A 17,203-nucleotide genomic window follows, 5' to 3' on the forward strand; every position below is an offset into this window, starting at 1 on the left:
ATTTTGTTATTTAAATGTTTAAATAAATATTTGAAGTTTTTTGAAAACGGAAAATAAATAGAATCTTAGCGTTTTCTTCGCTGTTTTTGATCTGTATTATTCATGTGAAAAAAAAAAGCATTCGCACGCCGCTGGCCCTCATTATTAATGACACATCGGTTGCCATCTTATGAGAGGTACGTAGCTTAAGTAACTTCTCTTTTTCAAGAACAGTTCATTCAACATTGTTATAAAATTAAAATGTTTTCTTCATATATTTTTTGAATTTTAAACAGCTGTTTCCAATAAAGAATGGAAACCTACTTACTTAACTGTTTATAAAATGAAGATAACGAGAGTGTGATAATTTGATTCTTTAAAACCTCGAAAAAATAATGTTGACCTTTATAAGACAGTTAGAAAAAATATGGGTAAAAATAAAAGTTTAAAAATCCATCAAATACTCAATATTAAGCAGATTTAGTGAAACCTTATTTGTTAAGATATTGGATGCAAGATTTTAGGTAATCAAAGTTTAGCATTTATGAAGAAGTACTGAAGATAGGCTATTACGACAGTCATATCTTTCACTTCTTACAGCCTCTCTAAGAAAATTTTATTGGCAGGTTATATCTACTTACGCCGACCAAAAAGAGCAAGTAAAAAATTGTTATATTAAATTGAAGTACTCGCCATAAATAATAGTTAAAATTAAATGTGACTACATTCCAATAACATGATTACATGAACAGTATTTCAGGAAATAAGCTCAAAATCTAGAGGGGCTTACAGATCAAGAGCGGCTTTCGTCAGAGTTTATATGAAATTGTTAAATAAAACAGTTATTAAAAATTAAAGTCCTGATAAATATATACGAGCGCTTTAACTACTTTAATTCGTAGTTATCTTTTAACATTTTATAATGGTAAGTCAATGAATTTATAAATAATGCATATTGGTAGTCAATTAATGCATAAATTTATCACAGCAATAATTTTAATATAAACTCTTATTATCACGACTTCTTTCATTAAGCATGATGACGTAAGATAATATTAAAATAAATTATGTCGTATGATTTAACAAAAAAAAAAAAAAAAAAAAAAAATGCGCAATTGAAATAGCCTAGAGCCTCTCCTTATCTAAATCCTGCCCTGCAGATTCTATATCATTAATGAGATGAATGTTATCTAACTTTCGATTTTTTTTGAAGTTCAATTGGCTTATATAATCAAAGATAAACAATGTTAACAAACAACTCTTCACTGGAAAATGTTTGATAAAATTCTATCAACAATGTTTGATAAAATTCTATCATCCCATATATCACTTTCGTGATATATAGGATGATAGAATTTTATCAAACATTGTTGTAGAGTCAAATCGTTATGCCCTACAATGTGATATAAATAGGCCTCTAGATGTAAATGAAAAGGAAATTGAGCAGTTCTTTAGAATAATTTTATTGATGTGTATTGTAAAAATGAGTTATAGTCGAATGTATTGGGATAGAGAGATGCGTTACGATAAAGTAGCAGATGTCATGAGTTGTAGGAGATTTGAAACAATAAAAAAAAATCTTCATGTGGTCGATAATGAGAAACGTCCTGAAATCTGCTCAGATAAAATTTTTAAAATTAGGCCTTTAGCTGATGCATTTAATGCAAACTTCTCAAAAATGGTTCCAGGGGAACATTTATCTTGTGATGAACAAATTGTGCCATTCAAAGGTAAATCGGGGCTCAAACAGTATAATCAAAAGAAGCCCAAAAAGTGGGGCTATAAAATATATGCGGGGTAGATGGACTAATCAATAATTTTGAGATTTATGATGGGGGTATACAAACTTGTCCAGGTCAACCTGATATTATATCATCAGGAAATATTGTACTGAGACTTCTTCAAAACATTCCTAGGAATGTAGTATGAATCTTGTATCAATTTGTGAAAAAGAAGATATTCATTATGTTGGCACAGCTCGGTTGAATAGATTACCTAGTTGCAATGTGCCAAATGATAAGGAACTCAAAAAGAAAGGGAGAGGTGCGTCTGTTATTCATACAACTCTCTTCAATGATGTTGAGGTGTGAGCAATAAAGTGGTATGATAACCGTGGGGTAATGTTAGTTTCTACTTATGCTGGTATAGCACCCCTTGTCAAAATAAGTCGTTATGACAGAGTGACTAAAAGAAGAATTGATGTTGATTGTCCGGATGTTGTGAAACTTTACAACAAGTGTATGGGAGGAGTGGACCTGCTAGACATGCTCATTGCCCTTTATAGAAATCCAGTACGATCAAAGAAATGGTATCATCGGATAATTTTACTTGAGACCATAGTCGTTCAAGCATGGAACACATACAGGCGAGACGCAAGACTTAGCGGAATAACGAATCCTAGAAAGATTATAAAACTTCAAACATTTAAATATCAAATAGCCCTGTGTCTTACTCGTGAAAACAAAGTTCCAACCAAGCGAGGTAGACCATCAATTGATGCTGATGAGCTTCAGAGAGCAAAGGTTTCTAAGGGAGATGGAGGAGTTGCAACTAAAATTCCCCCTAAACCTATTCGAAATGATCAATTTGGTCATTGGCCAATTGTAACAACAAGAGGGAGATGCAGATTTCCAAGTTGTAAGGCAGCGCCAGTTATCAAGTGCACTAAGTGCGATGCTCATCTTTGTCTTAATTCGACATCTAACTGTTTCATGAAATTTCATGGAGTATAACCTAATGTATTATAAATATTTTTATAAAACAGACCTATAAAAAGCTTGTTTTAGAAAAAGGATTTCAAATTACAGTATTACAATTTACCTAGTCAATATATACGGTATTTGTTACTAGACAGTTTGAGCTAGTTCAAATATCACGAGTGCTTGAAGGAATCAATATTTTTTTAATTATTTATCTAGTCAATATGAATTGTTGTTCAAATATTTTTTGCAATTTCGTTACAAATAAACTTAATTTTCAGGACCAATTGTGATGTTTTGCATAATTTAGTTTTTTAACTGAATAAATGCCTAAGTACTGCAACTAGTGTCAATAAAAATATACGAGTTTACTAATTTTTTATTTTCCAAATTTTTATTTTTTTTTTCCTTTTCTGCTCCCTGTGACGAAAAAGTCACGCACCCAAATTTTCGCCCCACCTAAAAAAATTTTTTTTATATGTTTGATTGTTTGCTTTTTAGGGACCGTTTAAAGTTAATTTCAAGACTCATAATTTTTCTCTTCTAGTTACAAAAATAGCGCGGTTAAGGGTTAAGGAATTGAAGACCGCACATTTTGACCTTTTTCTGGAACATTTCTATCAAACATGGAAAGAAAGAGAAAGTAAGTTAAATTATTTTGTGTTTTACAGAACAAATATTTTATATTTGGTGCAAATCGTATGCAACTTTATCTTGTTTCATTTTCTTAACGGTCTTGTTTCATTTTCTAAACGATCAATGTGGTCCATAACAATTCAACATTCTATTGATTCACATCGTTATATAGCATTAAAGCTTTTCCTTTTTTTTGTTTTCAGACAAAGTTCTCTTATCATAAAACAATGGCACCGTTTGAAATGTTTAACCATTTTTTTCTTCTTATACTTCCTATTTATGCTTCTACTAATGTTTCCCATTCTCTTTTCTTTCCTTTTATGGTATTAATAAAAAGTTGATCGACCGGAAAACGTTATAAAACAGATGCTAGTAATTGCAACTTTTTATAATTGCTTTTGTTGATGTTTTTTGATAAATCACTCTAAAATTATTTTAAAGATTAAGTTCTGACGGAGGCGAAGCTGAACTCAGACAGCCCAAGCAAACTCAGAATGCTCTTGATGATGTTGCTGGAGTAAGCCCTAATGAGAGCACTAACTCAATGTATGACAAATACAAAAGTAGTGCTGGAAAGGTAAATTGCTTTCTTTTCAATGTCTTCGATTTATTAAAAATACAAAAATTTTCATAAACAAGAGATGTTAGATTTGAACCAATATTTATAATTAATATTATAATTACAATACAATATTAATATACAATACTTATAATTTTGAAAATTATTACTATAATTTTGAAAATTATTTGATATACTTTTTAAGTTAAGTAATCACATCAAGTTTTTAAATTCCTTCAAAATATTGGTAATATTTATTTGTTTAGATAATTGTTTATTTGATTCGTGCTAAAAAGCTGAACTAATTTTGCAATTGCAGAAAGAAACGTTCATGTCTTATAACAGAATAAACTCAAATCATGTAAAATTTTAAAGGTTAGACAGACCAACCTTTAATAACTACTGCATCATTAGAATGCTTTAATTGAACATAGAGGTGACAAACTTTGCATTTGATAAGAACTCTAACACAAAGTTATCCTGTTTTCCCTAACGAAACTTTTATCAATTAATTAATCCTTAACTAAATTTCAACTTAAATACAATAAACTTAAATACAATAAACTTAAATACAATAAACTTTAGTAAACTATTATTTCAAGCCCCAGGAGGTTTATAATTGAGGAAAGAGAGTTCGATTGTTTTGCGACAATAATTCACTATGAAAATAAATCCTTGCGTACTAAATTTTTCAAAAAATTGAAATTTGGTAAGGGAATATAGAACCAATTTATTGACTTTATATTTGAGCTTTACAAATTTAATAAAAGAAAACTTTTAAATTAGAAAATAGAGATGATCAAACCACTCCATCTGATCCAAAAAACTAAATCTTTAACGTTTATGAATATCAAAAGATAATTGGAGAATGCTTATACAAAACAACTATGAAAAAGCTAAAATGATAGAAAAAGGAAATTAATTAAACAATTATTTTAATAAAAGTAAATTATATTAAAGTTTCAACGGAAAATCGCTAAACGAAGTTTAGTGATTTTCCATTGAAAGCATTTAGAGCATCTAGGCAATCACACAAAACATGAATAAACTCTAAACTTATGCCATTCATTGTGTCGTACTTGTCGTATTCATTCATTCATTGATTTATTGTGTCGTAGATGTCGTACGTGTAGTACTTGTCGTACTTAACGTATTGTTTGAGTCGGCTTTATCACTTTTAATCTTCCCCTGTTTTCTCAACTCACTCAAGCCGTAATAAGAAGATTCTTCTCCTTTCAGAGCAAGCTTTTCCTTTTTTTTTCTCAATAATATCTTTCCATTTTAAGATTTTGGTTTTGTGTTCAATTAAATTGTATATGCTATACGATATTGCTGACACCATTAATGTAAAAAGGTTGGGTAAAATTTCCTTATTATCGTCCGTAAAGTGATAGTCACCATTTGAAAATCCCATGAACTTGAAAGCGCTTTGCATTTTTCCCGATGCCCATTCCCGATGTGATTTTTTTAAATACTCCAAGGATGTTCTGTTAAGAAGAAGTACTGAAAATTTAAATTTATTATAACAGTCGTTCTTTGTCGGATGTAAACGTTTTTTATTCTTTTAGCTTTTCGATAATTGCTTTGTATAGGCATTCTCCATGATCTTTTGATATTCATAAAAGTTAAACATTTAGTTTTTTGGATCAGATGGAGTGGTTTGATCATCTCTATTTTCTAATTTAAAAGTTTCCTTTTATTAAATTTGTAAAGCTCAAATATAAAGTCAATAAATTGGTTCTTTATTTCTTTGTGGCTTGATCATCTCTATTTTCTAAAAACAGCGTCAAAGTTAAATTTATTTTTTACAAACAGTCAAAGAAAGAATATTACACACAAAAGAACATTTTCTGAAGAAGTTCTTACATTGCTCAAGGCTCAAAAAATTCTTGAAGTAAAAGATGAAATCAATGATACTGATTCAGATTAAAACCAATCATAGTTAACGTGGTTAAAATTTTTTTTTAAATTTCTTTGATAAAATTTTTATGAGACAAGCAAAAAAAAACGAGGGGTGGGAGTTAAGGTTAGTTTTAGTCTAACTAAAATTAGCCGACTAACTTTTTAGTCTAACTAAAATTAGTCGAATAACTTTTTAGTCTAACTAAACTAAAACATAATATGAATTATGACAAATATATCAATTTAAACACATTCATCAAAGTTTATTGTTTTGTGCCTAATATAATTTGTGACAATTAGGTAATAAAATTGTTTTGTTTGTACCTAGTGTTGCCCCAAATTTTATTTTATTGAATTAAATAAAAATTGGTTTGTTAGTAGAACAACTCGGTCAAAAACAGCTGATATTTTATACCGAAAACATAATTAGTTATTAGCATTTTAACAATTACTTTTAAAAGAAAAATAAAATTGAGAGTTGAACAAGATATATCATCAATTACACAATATAGAAATAATAAAAAACATTAATTGCCTAACTGTTTCAATCTTATTGTTGTGATTGCCCTGTAGATGTAAATTGTAACTTGCAGCAATTTGTAATTAAAAACATGGTGCTCAAACCACTTCACAACTAACGCATAACAAGATTTTAAAAAAGTATTTTTTGGGTAACAGTAACCATATATTTTTCGCAAATTAAAAATTTGATAGACTAAAATTAGTTAGACTAAAAAGTTAGTCGACTAAATTTAGTTACGGTTTTTTTTAGTTAAGTTAGTTACAATTTTTAGTTTTGGTCACAACACTAAAAAAAACTATTTTTTGTTTCATTTTATCAAAATAATCATCAAACAAATGTTAAACATTCTTTACTATTTGTTACTAATTTTTTTCTTTGATGAATAATTCACAGAGTTTAATGTATTTCTAATATATCATAGTTATTTATTATTCAGAATTATTTAATTTAGCAAATTTTGATTTTTGAAGTCAATAATTAAAAGACTTAGAATAATTTTGCCGATCTTTTAAATTCTCTAATTTGCTTAATTTTTTAATCAACTCTGAATATTTACAGCCGAATGAAAATCCGCTGAAGAAATACACAAGGATATTTTATTATGAAAACTCCAACGACAAAAATGAAGAACTTCTCAAGAGTGACCCAGGAAAAGAAATGATGAAGAATTACTTCAAGTGGGTTAGATCGGCACAGGAAAATAGAAAAAAAAACAACATTTGTGAACCCGCAAAATGGGCAGTCCTTGCTATGTTGGACGTCATCAAGGGGGACTACAACAAGGAAAATTGTGATAAGAAAACCTTTTTTGTAGCTGATTTTGGTTGTGGTGAACTGCAGTTTGCTAAATTACTTATTGAAGAAGTTAAAAAAGACGAGTTTTTTCAAAATATTATTTTTAATTGTGTTTGCTATGATTACTCAACGAACCCTATTAAAGAATTGAAAGACCTTCCGAAGAACATTACAATTAAAATAAAGTAAGTCTTCGTTTTTAATGTTTCACTTTAGAATCATCAAACTAATGAAAAAATCTTTTCTGCTTTTACTTCCCATTACTTCTCGTTGTTCCTTATTACTTTTCATTATCATTGCTCAGTAATAAAACGGTTCTGTCATATATTGTTCGGTATTGCAATCAAAGAACTTTTTTAAATGCACTACAAATTGAAGGTAGGTTTAAATTGCAAAAAATATTTAAAAAAAAGTTTTCAGGATCTTTTCAAACGATTAAAAAAATAAACTCATCTCTTTGTTAACAATCTTCATCTAAACTACTTTGGCTGTGCATCAAAACCGAGTGTTTATGTAATATTTGCCATTAACTGTTAGGTCGGCAATTGTGTGTGCGCGGTTGTTTATTTTGGGCGGAGAAGAGAATCTAAGGATGGTGGTGAAACTTTTCAATAAAAATATTAATGCATATAGTAACAATATTAATGCTAATATTTAAGTCAAACTACATGTATAATATATAATCATATAATATATAATATATGTATAATATATAATATGTATAATAAACTATATGTATAATATATAATCATATAATATATAATTTAAGTCAAACTACATGTATAATAATAATACTTGTAATAATACTTACCACTGGTTTTTCTTTTCTTACTTATACTAATTAATAAATTTTCTCAACTATTTACTCATGAATATATTCTGTTAATAGTTACAAATAGAAATAGCAATATATTTATAACAATAATAATACGTAATCAAAGTTACTCAAAAGTATTCTCATACCACCTTTGGACTCTGTCTCATCTCATCATGTAGCAAAAAAGTCTTTCTAGATTAGAACTATTCTCAGCTTAAAATCTTCTCTTTCTCTTTTTCCAAAATCTCTTTTTAAAATCTTCCTCAATTAATTTCAAAATTTTCACATAAAATTCTCTCATAAGTTTCATACGATACTTCTTATAAAATTTTTCATAAATTTTATACGATTCTTCTTATAAAATTCTTCATAAGCTTCATACGATTCTTCTTATAAAATTCTTCATAAATTTTATACGATTCTTCTTATAAAATTCTTCATTAATTTCATACGGTTCTTCTTATAAAATTCTTCATAAATTTCATACGATTCTTCTTATAAAATTCTCCCCAAAAAGGAGAATCTCTTCAAAAATCTCCTCTAAAAAATCCTTCTAAATTCCCCCCCCCCCCCCCCACACACACCTTAAGATTTTCTCAACCGTTCTTATTTATTTGACTGCAGATGTTTCTTGAATTCTAGTAAAGACAATCACTTTTATCTTCAAGTTTGTTTAGTATTATTGTTTTAACCTCTGAATTATGATTCTCTAAAACAGGTTTTACTGGTTATATTTTGATTAGTGTTTGTCTCAGAATGGCTTAACGTATATATATATATAAAACGTATTTACAACGTAAAAGATCAAAAAGGAGTAGATATGTTTAAAACATTTATTCTGTATGTAGCAATAATAACAATAATAATAAAACATAGTTTCACTCTACTGCATCCATAGATTTAAAAAAAGTAAGTGGCTATAAACACACCTTTTTTATCAGAATTTCACCCAAGGTTGAATGGAGGAGACGAGAAACTTGTAAAAACCGCAAAAGGAGAAGATTTAAACCACGTGGGCGTTGAAAAATGACCTATACCAGCAACCAAAACAAGACTTACTCCAAGTAACCTATTTTTAGGAAGAAACATTCGCACAAGAATCTAGTTAATCAAACCAAGCCTGTTACAAAAGATGATGAACTACGAAACTAGAGCTAATATAGTCAACATATTGGACGCATAAGCGTACGCCAATTCAATATTGAAGATAAAGTGCAGTATAATCCAAGTTATCAGTAACACAATAGTTAAATGATTAAGTGATTAATGACAGAAAAAAAAGAAGAAAAAAAAGGAAACATGTTCACTAAAAGACATAGATCACATGGTAAGAAGCAGCATTGAGACGATAGTAACAGAAGAAGATAATTCTCTGGCAGAGTGGGATATAAACATGGAAGGAAGCCACCAGGATCAGGTTGTACCCCTACAAATTAATTTCCGTTTAAAAAGTTGTATTTATGGCGAATTCATTGAATTATGAATTGAAAATTATTCATTGAAATATGAACATTGAATTGTGGAATGAAGTAAAGTTAAAGTAGGGAGCATATTACGTTAGTAGGGAAGTAGGGAGCGTGGGTAGGGGGGGGGGGATAAAGGGATAAGCACGTTGAAGATAGTGTAAAAACGAGAAAAGCCAGTATATACGAGAACCTAAGCATGCATAACAAGGCAGAAGTAAAAATGTATGATTGTATGTAAAACTTAGCCGCAGTCAACAAATTGAGTTTGCGCGGATGCTTGTAACTTCTGAATGCCATCTTACCGAAATGCAGCAAAGTTTGTGTTACACTGTAAACCAATCAAATCGAGCGATTCGTACAATTTGTTGAAATTAAGTAATTCGTGTAAGAAGATAAATTTAATAACACTTGCAACGAGTTAAGTTAAATTTCATCTTGCATCTCAAAAAAATTAAAGACTGATATTTATTATTTAAGCCTTTTTTGGGGTTATTATCAATAGAATGACAGACTGCAATAAAAATTTTTTGCTTTAAAAAATCAGAGAAAAGTTTATATTTAAAACGAGCGCTTTGTTTGGTTCAAACATAATATAATTGAAAGGAAAAAACCTTTTAACATATAAATTATAATAAATTATAATAAGTTATAAGTTTAAGTTTATAGATTGTAATAAATTAAAGTGAGTTGTAATAAATAATGATATATTATAATAAATTATAACATATCATTATAATAAATTATAAAAAATTATAATGAAATTTTAAAGCTTGTTGTTTCTTTTTCTACAGGCTCGGCGTCAACTGTGCAAAACCTATTGGTATCAAACCATTGGAATTTGATTATGTCATTTCTACCTGCGCATTATTCGGAAATTACGACACTTGCAAGCCAATTCTTTTGACAGCATTCGACGTTCTTAAAGAAAATGGAGTATTATTTTTAGCTGAGAAGAGAATGGGCAACGATGATTGTGGTCTACCTTCTGAAATAAAAGAATGTATTAAGGCTGCAGGAGTGGGTGTTTCGAATTACAAACTTGACGTTGAATTAAAAGAAAAATTCAACGACGAATTTGTTGCTGCTAAATTAAAAAAAACCGCTAACTACAAATTTGAAAAACTTATACCAAGTCTTGCAAAGATTCACCGCAATAAAACGTACCAATCAAAATTCCCTTAACGTGACTACTTACTAAACACAATTGTTAGTTTTTACTCAAATACCCTGGCGTATTTCAGTGAAATCTAAGACAAGAACAAAAAATGAAGCCTTTTTAAAAAGCTTTTTCATGTAAAGGATTTTCTAACGTAGAAATACCAACACAGATGCAAGTGTCAAAAAATCAGGAAAGTTTTTTATCAAGTTTTTTTTAAGTAATTATTCGAAAATAAGATAAGCTTTTAGATCAATCGAATGACCATTTTTAAACACACACAAATCTGTTTAAATAAATTGGGGTGCACTTTAAAAAAAAAAAGGAAAATACTCCAACAAGAAACAAAAAGGATATAACATATCATCGATGAATGAAATTCCTGCTTAGACTCAATTAATATCCAACTTGAAATTATTGACAACCGATGACGTTTATCAATTGGCAAAAGCATTAATCACGATGACTTTTACATGACAGTTATTTGCATAACCGATGTTGCAAACAAGTCATGTCCATCTTAATTTATCGCTGAATTGTGACTTGTTACGTTTTTAGTTTTTCTTGTTAAAAATCATTTTTAAAATTGGCATTTGAGGTCAATTAAACTTGGGTAATATTGTTTAAAAAACACGTTAATGAAGAGCTTGAGGATGCAGAGTAATCAACAGATTCTGTAATATATATACAGTACTGTAAATATGTTTTAGACCACATACATTTTTTCTAAAAATCCCAGAGAACTCTTCTCTAATATTTAAGTTTGTAGTTCTGTATTATAAACTTATTAAAGCACAAGCATTTCACATAAAAACATGGAACAATAAAAAAACCTTTTATATAAACCAAATCAGATTGTCAAAAATCATTCTTAAATGACATCACGAGTTTCATAGGAAATTTATGCTTCAGAAGATATTAGAATAAATGCTGGAAAAACTAAGGATATATCCTTTATGTTTTGGCGTATCCATGTCAAGAGGAATGTTAATGATTTCTTTAAAATATTTTTAAACACATAGAGTAACTTTAACAAATGTGACTTTACTTGAAAGCGTTGATGATAAACTATTTATTTTTCAGAAATAGTTCTAAAATTATTTAGTATTTAAAAATGGTGATGGCATTTGTATTAAGCATCGGCGTAACCGCACCGGCGGTAAAAAAATTTCGGTAAAATGCGGTAAAATTAGGTAAAATGTGTAATGCGCATTTTTACCGACGGTTCGGTTACGCCGATGCTTAGTTTGTATGTTGCATTATTTGGGGTTGCGCCGTTAACGCCATGGAGCGAAGATCTAACTCAAATTCTGAAATAGTCAAGGTGTTAAACTTTTTTCTTCTTTTTTTCTTTGTAAAATGGAAAGAAGCAACAAAAGTTTATTCGACATCAAAAAGATACTTGGACATCAAAAAGATACTTGGACATCAAAAAGATACTTGGACATCAAAAAGATACTTGGACATCAAAAAGATACTGATAGTGATCATGCTTGACATTTTGATGACACCCGGAAAGCATGACAAGAAAACATATAAATTTGAATTAAATTTAGCATAATACATAAATGAACATTGTTGGTACTTATCGGTAAGTAAATGAGACATTTTAAATAGAAAAGAGGAAAAAAACTTATCTCTAGAAATCTTCTTTTGAAAGTTATTAGGTAAAATTTATAACAAAATCTTCAGCTAGGTATATCTATTTATTTTTATATCAGCCTACATAAAAAAAAATACTTGTAAGAAAACGAAAAACTCTAACGACTCATAAATAACCGTTGAAAATCTTACGAACCTAATTTAATGTACTGACGGACGGACCATCTAAATTTACTGGTATTAAAACAAAGTTGAACCTTTTAAAAGTGAATAACTTTTTAAATGCAAAACTTCGCCTTACTTAAAAAGATGATCCATATTCTTTTCTTAAAAAAGCAACACTGAACGATTTTAAAAAATGCATATTGATTTTCATGGTTGGGGTTTAATTCTTTGGCACCAAAAAAATCCTATTTAGCTGTTTTTGGTTAAAGTAATTTCAAAAACAAATGATTTTTCCGTAACAAATAGTTACGGAAAAATCATTTGAGGGAGGCAAAAACGCCGTTGCACAACAGTCATCCTCCAAAACATTATCCGAATAAATAATGTTTTGGAGGATGACGGTTGTGCAACGGTATTGGCAGTCATTTGGTTGGCAGCAGCCACTATGAAGCGGAAAAAATGCGGAAGCGAAAAGATTTCCGCTTTTTATCAACTCTGTACTCTTTAGACAATTGTTTTACATTAGAGAGTACAAAACGAACTTCTATTTATTAATTATTTTTAATGCGCTCTTCTCCGCAATATAAATATAGCTGAAAACCCAAAGCTACCATCATTTTTGAATATATTTGGCTCGATGAAGAGGCACGTATAAATGATTCGAGGTTGGTAACCAAATGAACCGTAAGACGCTTACTTTTACAAAACAATTCTAAGACATCTTATGGTTTAAAAAATCATAAAAATACAAAATTAAAAAAATATGAAAATAAAGTATAGTAAAAATATCATGTATATTTAGCTATACATCATGATAAATACAATTAAAATTATCCACAAAATTTTAATGCTAAGTTTAATTAAAAGTTAAACGTAAATTTGCTGCAATAAAATTATATAGTAAACTTTTTGGATCAGGTTGTAACAGCATATCCTGTTTGACTTCTAACATTGTTAGCTTTCTCGGTGCATTGAACGTAACATTGAAGAAACGATAAAGAATTCCGTTGATAAACGTTCGTCTTTTCAATTAAATTTTTTCTTTAACAAGAATGAAAATTTTTATTGAAAAAAAAAAAAGACGAAATTTCTATTATGAAGTTTGTATTCATAAGAAAGGGTCAAATGTTTCACTAAAATAAAATGCTTCATAATTCGTTTGTTTGTCGGATTTCACTTGAAACAACTTTCACGTCTTTAATAAATCAAATAGCATTTTCCCATAGTTCAATCCAAACTTTCAGCGTTTAACCTTAAAAACAAAATAAACCGTTAAGTTAGTTTACTCAAGATGGCGAATATTAAGGATTCAAATTAAGGTAAGAGCACTTTACATTGATTTTTGAGACCAATGTTTTTATGTAACTCATAATCATAACACGAGTTATAAGCAGTAAAAAAATAAAATGGTATGTATTTAAGAACTTGTAATGCTAACATTTATGTAAAAAGGTTTATCCAGCGAACATGTATTTATTAATTTAAGAAGCCAATATTGGTAATTTAAAAAAATTTTTTTGCAATAGAAAGGTGAGAACGATTATGTAAATACGACACCGATAACTGCAACAAAAACACCTTATCATACAAACGAGATTCTTTTTAAACTGTGTGACGTGGTCATAGTCATTATTAACTCATCATTAGCATATTAAATTTGTCATTACTAATCTTTAAAACTTATCAATACTCGTTGAAAGCTAAAAGGTCAACTTAAACCTTCTTGGTACAATTACTAACGGGTGCAGCAACAACTCACAAACTTTTTAGAACATTTTTTATAAGGAATTTTTTAAGCTTTAAAAAATTATTTTCATACAATATTAATAAAAGAAAAGTTTCAGATAAATGCTTTTCCCTCCATAATAGTCAATTAGGTCTCCTTTTTTGATTACTACCTCAAGCCTGGGACGGAGGGACTGGCAGGTGCTGATTATTTAGCCTCTTGAAATTGTGTTCCAAACACAGGTAATAGATGAATTTCGTGATTTGACAATTGATTGGACCTTTTTGAAAACCTTTTTTTCAACAACGCTTGTCCTGTTGAAAAATGTAATTGTTTTCTGGAAATGTCTTCTTCAACCAAGGCACAGCGTTTTAGTTAGCTATATTTTTTCTTTCTCTGTGATGTAGATTGTTGGAAACTTTTCTCCATTAAAAGCGATGATTCTTAGCATCATAACGGACTGAGGTGCTTGGTGTGACACACAGGTGGTACTCTGTAACACTCCTGCACTATGAATTGGCCATTTCGCCACACAGTCAACATTAAAAGATTTTTAAGCTGAGGAGATTTTGACTGTTGACGAAGCATGGTTTTTCAGCTGATTCAGAAGCTTCTTTGATCTTTTTTAGCCTTTCTATCAAAAGTTAACATGTTAATTCTTTACAACATGCTTTTTAAGCCAAAAATTATTCCGCGAATTGCTACCGCATCCTGTAGAGTTACCAGCTCATTCGCAGATCCATTTTTACAACAACTTCAATAAAAGTGAGACTGTTCTAATGCATGTGTATAACATTCTTTAATAGTGCGTTAGTAACAAATGGGTTTGCAGAAAAATCTTTCATAGCAGTCATTGTAAAAATAGTCATTTTCGAAATTTTATGACAATTTAATGGGAACGGATTCTAAAAAGTTAGTTGATGGTTCTTGAAGCTTTAAACGAAAATTTCGAGCAAGTTACTTGAAGTTACGAATTACTTGAATCAATTACTCGTCGGAATTTCAATATAACTGTTTAACTGATATCGTTTATTGTTGCGTTCAATTGATTTTAAGAACGCAAGTAATTTTATTCTTTAATCGTTACGTTCGAAAAAACTTCGTAAGTCTTTCCTCTAAATAAAAAGCATTAGAAACACCAGTTAAATAGTTTGTTACTGTTTTGTGACAAAACTTGATTAAGGGGCAGCAACAGTCACAAAGTATTTGAGCTGCAAAAGCTTCCGATCAAGACATCTTTATATCGTTATTGTAGAGATCTATAAGTTATGCGAATTCAATATAATATTTATGCTAAAATATATTTTAAAACAAATTTATAAATTTGTTCAATATTCTTTTAAGACTTTCTTGGTTAAGAAACTTTTGATTCTAATAAGGTCTTTGAAGATACAGGTATACTGTTTTAACTTTCATATAAGTATAAAATATAAAATTTAGTAGGGTCCGAAACTTGCTCTTAGAGCTGGTTGGTTTGATTGTTTTCGTATCATTTGTATCTCCATTAAAATTGTACCACACAAATTAACACTGCTTATAGGATCTTTTAACTAAAAATGGCCTTTTTGACATAATTTTTTTTTTGAAAACAATAAGGCTTTTTGAAAAAAATTTAAAGAATATTTGGTTTGCATGATCAAAACATTTTTTAAAATATAAAGAGTTACAAAAATAATCAAAAATTCATTAAAAATCTAACGCGCTGTAAATTTCTTATTAATTTTTTTTTATATATTTCGATGCTATCATTTGTAACTCTGTTCGATTTGAATTTAAAGAAGCCATCAAAGTTAATCGATTTATGAAGACTGAATTTAAAAATAGTATTTGAACTCCTAAATTTACAAACTCAATGTCTTTCTGAAATGGAATTAACCCTAAGGGTTAAATTAAATTAACCCTAAGGGTTAAATGGAATTAACCATTAACTGAAATTTTGTTCTCAGTGAAAACTTTATGTTTCATGAGTTCATTCAAAGATTTTGTTTGATGCTCAAGACATTTGCAAGGTTTGTTAAATATTGTTTTTCTATTGTTTTTCTATTGTTTTTCTATTGTTTTTCTATTGTTTTTCTATTGTTTTTCTATTGTTTTTCTATTGTTTTTCTATTGTTTTTCTATTGTTTTTCTATTGTTTTTCTATTGTTTTTCTATTGTTTTTCTATTGTTTTTCTATTGTTTTTCTATTGTTTTTCTATTGTTTTTCTATTGTTTTTCTATTGTTTTTCTATTGTTTTTCTATTGTTTTTCTATTGTTTTTCTATTGTTTTTCTATTGTTTTTCTATAGATTAAAAAAACTTTATTTTTAACTAATCTAAATTTATATGGGTTTTGAGAAGAGCATTTTCTTAGCATGGAAAACGGTTTCTAGTACATTTAATAACCGATAACCTTTTACGTGATGAATGCCTATTGTTCTTTCGTATTTCTTTGTATCTCAGTGATATTAATACTAAATTATTACCTCTCTTTCTCATTATATATATATATATATATATATATATATATATATATATATATATATATATATATATATATATATATATATATATTGATAATAATAGAAAATATATATAAAAAGAGTAAAAGAAACTGTGTTAGAAGTTCTAGACGCATGAGTAGTAAAAAGAGAACCTCTTGAGTATTAAAGAGAGAAAAAACGTGTACCGTACAGTCAGTAGATGCAGAGATCAGGATTTATCGACGAATATTTGGACGGCATTAAGCTCTCTAATCCAATTACTTTTAACTTAATTAAAACCATTTTTTAATATCTTTCACAATACCTTGAAACAACCCATGCTCATTATTTTAAAGAAAAAGTTTCATAGCTTCTAAGATAAAGAATTGGTGGGAGTTTCACTTTCTTTTGTTGGGCTAGAAAAAGGTGTCATTAAATATTGCTTGCAAGGACAGCTAAAATCACCTGTATCATGTGTAGACGAGCTTCATTAACTTGTTTAAAAGTTGAGTTAGCAAGTTGAGTTTCTGTAAAACTCGTGAAATGTGAACACCTTCTGGTCATTGAACACAAGCAGATAAAATTTATTTCGAAGGACCTGCAATGACCTGGCTGTTCAAAGAAAAGAAATCTCATTCTGTTTCGATACAACTCTGCATTTTTCTCCACCATGATCATAGCCACCGAGAGAAATTGCTTACTTCCCGGGCCCTGGA

The 17,203-nt window shown here is 29.1% G+C and overlaps 1 protein-coding gene across 2 annotated transcripts; it reads left to right on the forward strand.

Moving 5' to 3' along the window:
- On the forward strand, window positions 1-11,265 carry LOC149881468 (uncharacterized). Of its 2 annotated transcripts, none has more exons than XM_090068873.1 (5): window positions 1-176; window positions 3,226-3,321; window positions 3,756-3,891; window positions 6,857-7,278; window positions 10,168-11,265. In XM_090068873.1, the coding sequence occupies exons 2-5, from the start codon at window positions 3,305-3,307 to the stop codon at window positions 10,556-10,558; spliced, it is 966 nt and encodes a 321-aa protein (XP_089924999.1). In that variant the 5' UTR covers window positions 1-176; window positions 3,226-3,304; the 3' UTR covers window positions 10,559-11,265. The 2 variants fall into 2 exon arrangements, with proteins under 2 accessions (XP_089924999.1, XP_089925000.1); XM_090068874.1 differs by lacking the exon at window positions 10,168-11,265 and adding an exon at window positions 7,631-7,763.
- The last annotated feature ends 5,938 nt before the right edge of the window (window positions 11,266-17,203 follow it).

This window comes from Hydra viridissima, unplaced genomic scaffold, assembly GCF_058129835.1.
Source record: "Hydra viridissima isolate aposymbiotic clone 2 unplaced genomic scaffold, HvirCarnegie_v1 scaffold_12, whole genome shotgun sequence".
Lineage (NCBI taxonomy): Eukaryota > Metazoa > Cnidaria > Hydrozoa > Anthoathecata > Hydridae > Hydra > Hydra viridissima.

Coding starts and splice junctions, on each gene's coding strand:
- LOC149881468 (XM_090068873.1), top strand. Junction 3,892..6,856: donor ACAAAAGTAGTGCTGGAAAG/GTAAATTGCTTT, acceptor GAATATTTACAG/CCGAATGAAAATCCGCTGAA. Junction 7,279..10,167: donor AACATTACAATTAAAATAAA/GTAAGTCTTCGT, acceptor CTTTTTCTACAG/GCTCGGCGTCAACTGTGCAA.